This window comes from Ailuropoda melanoleuca, chromosome 14 (assembly GCF_002007445.2).
Source record: "Ailuropoda melanoleuca isolate Jingjing chromosome 14, ASM200744v2, whole genome shotgun sequence".
Classification (NCBI taxonomy): domain Eukaryota; kingdom Metazoa; phylum Chordata; class Mammalia; order Carnivora; family Ursidae; genus Ailuropoda; species Ailuropoda melanoleuca.
This window is the reverse complement of record NC_048231.1, coordinates 43,777,679-43,783,616: the sequence shown is the minus strand read 5'-3', so window position 1 is coordinate 43,783,616 and position 5,938 is coordinate 43,777,679. Positions and strand designations below refer to the sequence as shown.

Here is a 5,938-nt window from a genome sequence, read left to right as displayed (position 1 = left end):
GGCGACACCCCTGTGGCCAAGCCTCGCAGGTTAGGCCTAGTCAGAGGAGGATTAAGTGGGGAGGTGGGCGTGGCCTGCCAGGAGACAAAAGTGACAACAGTTGGGGAGGGTCAGGGTTTGACCTAAACTGAGTGGGGGCGGGGAAGAAGGGGAGTTTGCCCTCAGGGATGTTTGCCAGGTTGGAGTGGGAGGAGGGCAGATACAAGACCACACCAGGGACCATCTTGGTTTCCATGGGTCACCCACATTGTTGGCCTAAGTTCACCCACGATCCTGAGTGTTGTCTGTGGCCCTCCAGTTGTCCTTTGAGGCCAGTTCTTCACTGTACTTGCATCTCTGTCCTTGTCCCTAGGGTGTCCAGTCCCCGTTCCCAGATCTTGATGTAGCAGGAGCTCCTCTAGACCCCCTGATTCTGTGCCCCTTACCAAAGAAAGACCCTTGTCCAGACAATCTGAAAACTTGGAGGAAGCAAAAAGAAAGGAAAATACTCTGGCATCTTCAACTGAGATTCTCTTTGCTATAAAGGCTAAGGGCACAACCCGAAAAACAGAATTCTCTTTGTTGGCTAAAAGGAGACCTTTTGTCAGGAGTGAGTGGTTTTTTGTGTACTAAGCTCAGACTGCCATTCGTCACCTACACAAGGACATGGAAAAATCCAGGGGACGCCTGTGCAGTAGTGGCAGGGGCAGTGGGTGGGTTCAAGGAAGCAGGGGAGCAGGAGGACAGCTGCTTCAGGGCCTCTGCCTAAAGTGGTAGGACACCCATCTTCAGCTCCGCAGCAGTGATGACAGCGCTGGAGGCTGGCCAAGCCCTGCCCCAGGAGTAGCCACCACCTCACCCTCTGCTCCCTTACCCCGTCTCTGAGGCCATTGTCCCTCCTGGCTACATTGTATTGATTCCAGGCTGGAGGCCATGCTAGATGGTGAAGGCTGCCTGAGGCTGAGAGGCTGGCTGTGGCTTCCACCCCGGCACAGAGGTTCTCACTGTGGGTGGGATATGGTGACCTGGAATCTCCACCCTCCTCTGCTCACATCTCTGATATGCGACGCAGCCACTTCCTGGGTTCCCCCCACCCCACCACTGGTCTGTGTCCAGGTTTGTGGGGGACCAGGCTGGAAACTGAGTCTGTTCTACATCCCAATTCCTTGAAGATCTGGACACCTCTGCCCCTAGGCCCCACTGCCACAAGGGCAAGGATCCTGTGACATCGTCCTCTCTACAGCCTTCGGGGTCTTCGTTAAATGCAGCCGGGCTCCCTCCCTCGAGGTCCCTGCCTGCTCCCTTCCCTCCAGCCTTGCCGGCCTTCCCTCCGCCTGGACACCACAAGCTCTTTCCGACTTATGGGATGCCCCTCCCCTCCCGCTCCCTTCCCTCAGCTCCAAGAACTGAGGTCTCCTACTAATTCAGGTAATGTGTGAAGGGGGTGGGGTTGCCTTCACCGGAGTGGGTAGCTCTCTTGTAACCACAGCCCCGGGGGACTCAATCCAGCTGTCTTTTCCAGCTGGGCCACCTGCTGTCCACATTTTGCTGTGAGGCACGAGAGAGGAACCTGACTATGGTAGGACCCTCCTGAAGAGAGAGGAATGGGAGTCCAGTTGCTCATGGGTGGGGGTCCCCATGCCCTACTCTCAGACTAGTGCAGCCTCTGCCCCATTCTCCCAGTGAAGGGTGAAGGGGACAGGTTTCTGGGATGCTGGTGTGGTCAGTGAATGGATACCATTCCTGGAGGTCAGTACTGGAGGCACTGAGTCCCCTCAGGGCTCAGATGCTGGGCTTTGCCTGCTCTAGGAACTACCTGGAACTCTGGCCAACTGTAAAGAACCTTCTGCAACCCAAAGAAAAAAGCTACACATTCAGGGGCTTAGGCATTGTTCTAAGCACTTTATACGGATGGGCTGGGTTCTTCTGCCACCCCATGTCACAGATTAGGGAATTGAGGTTAGGTGACTTGCCCAAAGTCACACAGTGAACAAATGAGAAGCCAGGGTTTTCTGTTCCCCACCACTGCCTACAGATGCTGTGTGCTCCCCTAGCCTCAGTGGCCTGTGCCATGGGCCAGCACTGCCTATCACCACAGCAAAGTTCCAGAGGCCCAGAGCCAGTGGCCTGTGTCTGGGCCTACGTGCCCTGGTATGTGTGTGGAAGACAGCCCCTGGCCCCTGCAGGCAGGCAAGCTTTCCCATGGGGCCCTTTCTCCTCAGTTGCAGCTAAGACTGGTTATCTCCCAAGAGCAGTGAGGGTGCACTACTCAGTCCTTCAAAACCGTTTTCCTTGTACTCATAAGCCCACAATTGTCCCTCGGATCTGCCCCAGATCCCCAGACCTGGGATCTGGATGTTGTGGGAGCTTGCAGGGGTAGGGCACTCTCCCCTAAAAGGAGCAGCTCTAGGGACCAGATTTGCTTACTGGGAGGCTTCTGTTGGCAAGTTATTTCCCAGTCTGAGCCAAACCCTTGAATGACTCTTAACCCATGGATCACTTGGACAGGAAAGCGCCTTCTGCCCCCACACAGCCAGGGGCCCTGGCTTATCCCATCCTGCTCTGGGGCCTCTTTCACTTTGGCCCTGGGTTGTGTGGTTCCCAGCTCCTGATCTGGGGGGAGGGGTGCAGGAGGGGCCCTGGTAAGGCAGTTCTACTCCATCCTGCCCCAGGGCAGCTGCCTCTGGGCCAGGGTAAAGGAGTGAGCAAAGGCCCCCTGCTCAGATCCTCAGAAACTGGATGCCCCAAAGCACTTCCCCATAAGCAGACCAGAGAAACAGTGAGGGAATAAGAAGGTAAAGCTGGGCCACAGGCTGAGGGGCAGTCAAGGGCCCCAGAGCACTGTCTCCCAGGCCCAACCCCTGGGATAGGGCAGTTCTCCACTCTGCCCATTCACTGCTGCCTGCCAGGTGACCCTGAGGGCATGTCCATCAGCTGACCCTGCAGAATCTTGCTCACAGGCCACAAGCATGGCCTGACAGAGTCCAAATGTTCCTTGGCTTGATTGTGCTGGGCCTCCTGGGGGCTGACGCTGTGGGCACAGCTGGCTCACCCACCAGCCTGCCTGCTGCCCTGCTTCCCTATTCCCCTGCCAGTGTCCTCTGGTGAGGGGGTGGGGCTGCTCTTTGCAGAGGCATGGACAGTCATTATCCACCCACAGATGGGCCCATACAGGGACAGGAGGCTGTGACAGGATCCGGTTTATTCTGCCATGGGAGGGTGGTCCTGAGAGTGGCGAGTGCCACCCTGTCCCGGGCGGAGGGAGGGCCCAAGGGCCAGTTAAGGCCAGTGGCGGGAGAAGCAGGGGGCACATAGCCCCTGGAATGCGGTGAGGCCAGGCTGAGGCCCGGAGGCAGCTGTGGTAGGCCGGGGCAGGTGCCCCAGCTGCCCAGGGTGGAAGGCACCGGGCTGGGACCGGGCCATGGCTACAGGGCCGTGGACCCAAGCCACATGGGCACCCCGGGAAGTGGGGCACAAGGTTACATGACACGGAACATGAAACACAGGCACACGGCTCATGAGTAAGCACATGGACAAGTGGGCACAGATTCACAGGCCAGAGGGACACCCAGCCTTGGCCAGACACATGGACGCAATGGTGGTGTCATACACACCACGGGACACATGGCACTAAGGGACATGTAGACTCGATGGCTATAGGGGAGAGACCCAGGCCATGGAGTGCAAGGAACAGGGAAAAGGGGCCTTTTGGCACGACTGCACTGGAATTGTGAGAAGAGGGCAGTGGGGACTGGTCTGGAGGCGCTTGGGGCAACCTCCATGCAGACCCCCTCAGGGACTCAGTCTGTCTTCCATACTTTGTTGAGTAGCTTCACCACTTCATCGTAGATGACAAACACGATGGCCACGTCCAGGCAGACCCGGCCCAGGCGGGGGACGGTGCCCTTGTAGAATCTGGGGTTGTGGGGGGAGAGGCAGGAGGTAAGAAGGCAGATGAAGAACAGTGTCCCTGGACAGTGAGAGTGGGTCCAGATATCAGAGGGATAAGGGCAGGAACCTAAAGGTAAGGACTCCCTGAGGGATAGTCTGGGGCTGGCAGCAGGTATGGGGTGAAGCCCAGGTAGAAGGCCAGGGAGGGCCTAGGGTGGGGACCACAGCCCCGCCCCTCCCCCACTCACGCCTTGAGCCCCTCATTCCTCAGGATCTGCAAGCCACAGTCCCACGTGTTCCGGTATTTGTGCGCCTCCAAGCCCTGCAGGACAGCAGCATGCCACAGGGATCAGTGGCTAGCCCCTGTCACAAACTCCCTACCCCCTTTCCGGCCCCACCCCCACCTGCATCCGGGTCTTGATCACGTCCAGAGGAGTGTTCCCGAAGACACTGGCTGCACCAGCAACAGCTCCAAACACCCCGGTGATCAGTGGGTTCATGGGTTTGTTGGGGTTGTCCCCTGAATGTGGGTGGGAATTGCAATCAGAAAGTGATGGGAAGACAAAGGGGAGGGCTCCTCAGGGCTGGGGAGGAGCATGGACCAGAGCCTATGAATGTGGAGGCCCCAGGAGGCCAGGTCCTGGCAGAGAAGACTGAAGAGGAGGAGCCTAACCCAGAGTGGTTGGAGGTAGGGTCTTGGGGCTGCTGACCCCACAGATACATACCCCTGTACCAGTTTCGCAGGGAGGTCATGACGAAGAAGCGGATGGCCTGGTTAGATCCCTGCTTCAGCACGGTAGCTGTGAGGCCCTGGTAGGTCCCTTTCAGCCCTAGGGGCAGGCAGGCATAGGAGTCATACGGGTGCCTACCAGGTCCGGACTGGGGACTGGGGAGTGGGGCGAGTGGCACACCACAGCGCCAAAGCAGGAAGCGGAAGTTCAGGCCAGCCTGGCCAAGGTTCCTGGCCCTACCTGAGGAGGAAGGCTTTATGGCTCACCTTGTTCTCGTACGATCTCCCTGACCCCGTGGAAGAATCCTTTGTACTTGGGGTTGGCGGAGGTCTGGTCATGGATGAACTTCACCTGTGAGAGGAAAGCAAAGGCCCTAGCTCCCAGGATGCCCTTGGAAGGGTGTACTTGGCCCTCTGGCTCACCAGCCCAGGGCCCACAAAGATCCAATCAGTGTTGGAGGTGCAGCTCTTCACCTGGAAACAGGGCCACCCAAGGACACAAGGCCCCAGCAAACAAGAGGGCTGGCCTTACTAAAGAGTCTTTGCAGTTACATTTGCTGGTATTTCCCACAGCTTAGGCAGGAAACGTGTTATCTTACATTTTCTGTTTAAAGAAGTGTTCTTTAAAAACCCCAACGTCAGTTGTCCCATTGCCTTTAGGACAGAGTCCAGTCTCCAGAGGAGGCCCTTCCTGCACACCTCCTGTACCCAGCTCCCCAGGCAGTTCCCCCTGTACACATTGCCCCGCTCCTGCAGGATCCTCTCCACCTCACTGGTCTCCATGGAGTACAAAAGTAGGATAACCCCAGCCACCCTAGCACCACCCCTCTGCACACCTTCCCTCTACTGAGACCCTCCCCACCTTGATGGTCTCCATGGGGCACACGACCACCACGGCTTCTGCCACGCCGGCACCCAGGCCGCATAGCAGTCCCCGAGTGCTGTCCAGGCGTCCCTGGGGATCTCGCATGTGGTTGCTGAGGAACTCAAACATCCCGAACCTGGGAACGGGAGGCAGTGGGGTGAGAGGGGCTGCAGCAACCCGGGGTGCCCTCCCTCGGCCACCCGAGCCCGCCTCACCTGACGGCCGCTTTAGGGATGGAGCCGTAGAGCAGGGAACTGAGGCCTCGGTACAGGCCCAGGATGCCATGGCTGCGGACCGTCTGCCGCACGCAGTCGCCTGGAGGATGGGGCGTTCAGCGACCCCAGTCGCCCCAGAGACCCGCCCCCCCAAGTTCCCTGCAGCCCGCCAAGGCTGCTCCCCGAACGCAGGGCCCGGCGGAGCCCTCTGGGTGCCCGCCCTCTCCGTGGCGCACCGCCCCAACCCCCCGCCCCCGC

The 5,938-nt window shown here is 58.8% G+C and overlaps 1 protein-coding gene across 1 annotated transcript; it reads right to left on the bottom strand.

Moving 5' to 3' along the window:
• Positions 1-3,161: 3,161 nt before the first annotated feature.
• SLC25A1 (solute carrier family 25 member 1) lies at positions 3,162-5,827 on the bottom strand. Its single transcript, XM_034642824.1, has 7 exons — positions 5,681-5,827; positions 5,463-5,601; positions 4,868-4,952; positions 4,596-4,700; positions 4,275-4,390; positions 4,119-4,192; positions 3,162-3,894 (listed from the first exon to the last, which is right to left on the bottom strand). Exons 2-7 carry the CDS (start codon positions 5,592-5,594, stop codon positions 3,780-3,782), a joined length of 627 nt encoding a protein of 208 aa, XP_034498715.1. The 5' UTR covers positions 5,595-5,601; positions 5,681-5,827; the 3' UTR covers positions 3,162-3,779.
• Positions 5,828-5,938: the final 111 nt, after the last annotated feature.

What these genes read in the sequence shown, in the direction of transcription:
- SLC25A1 (XM_034642824.1), bottom strand. Translation starts at nt 5,594, where the DNA reads ATGTTTGAGTTCCTCAGCAACCACATGCGAGATCCCCAGGGACGCCTG. An exon ending in GCCCCATGGAGACCATCAAG is followed by an intron (nt 4,953 to 5,462) that starts GTGGGGAGGGTC and finishes TTCCTCTCACAG; the next exon opens with GTGAAGTTCATCCATGACCA. An exon ending in AGGAATGAGGGGCTCAAGGC is followed by an intron (nt 3,895 to 4,118) that starts GTGAGTGGGGGA and finishes CCACAACCCCAG; the next exon opens with ATTCTACAAGGGCACCGTCC.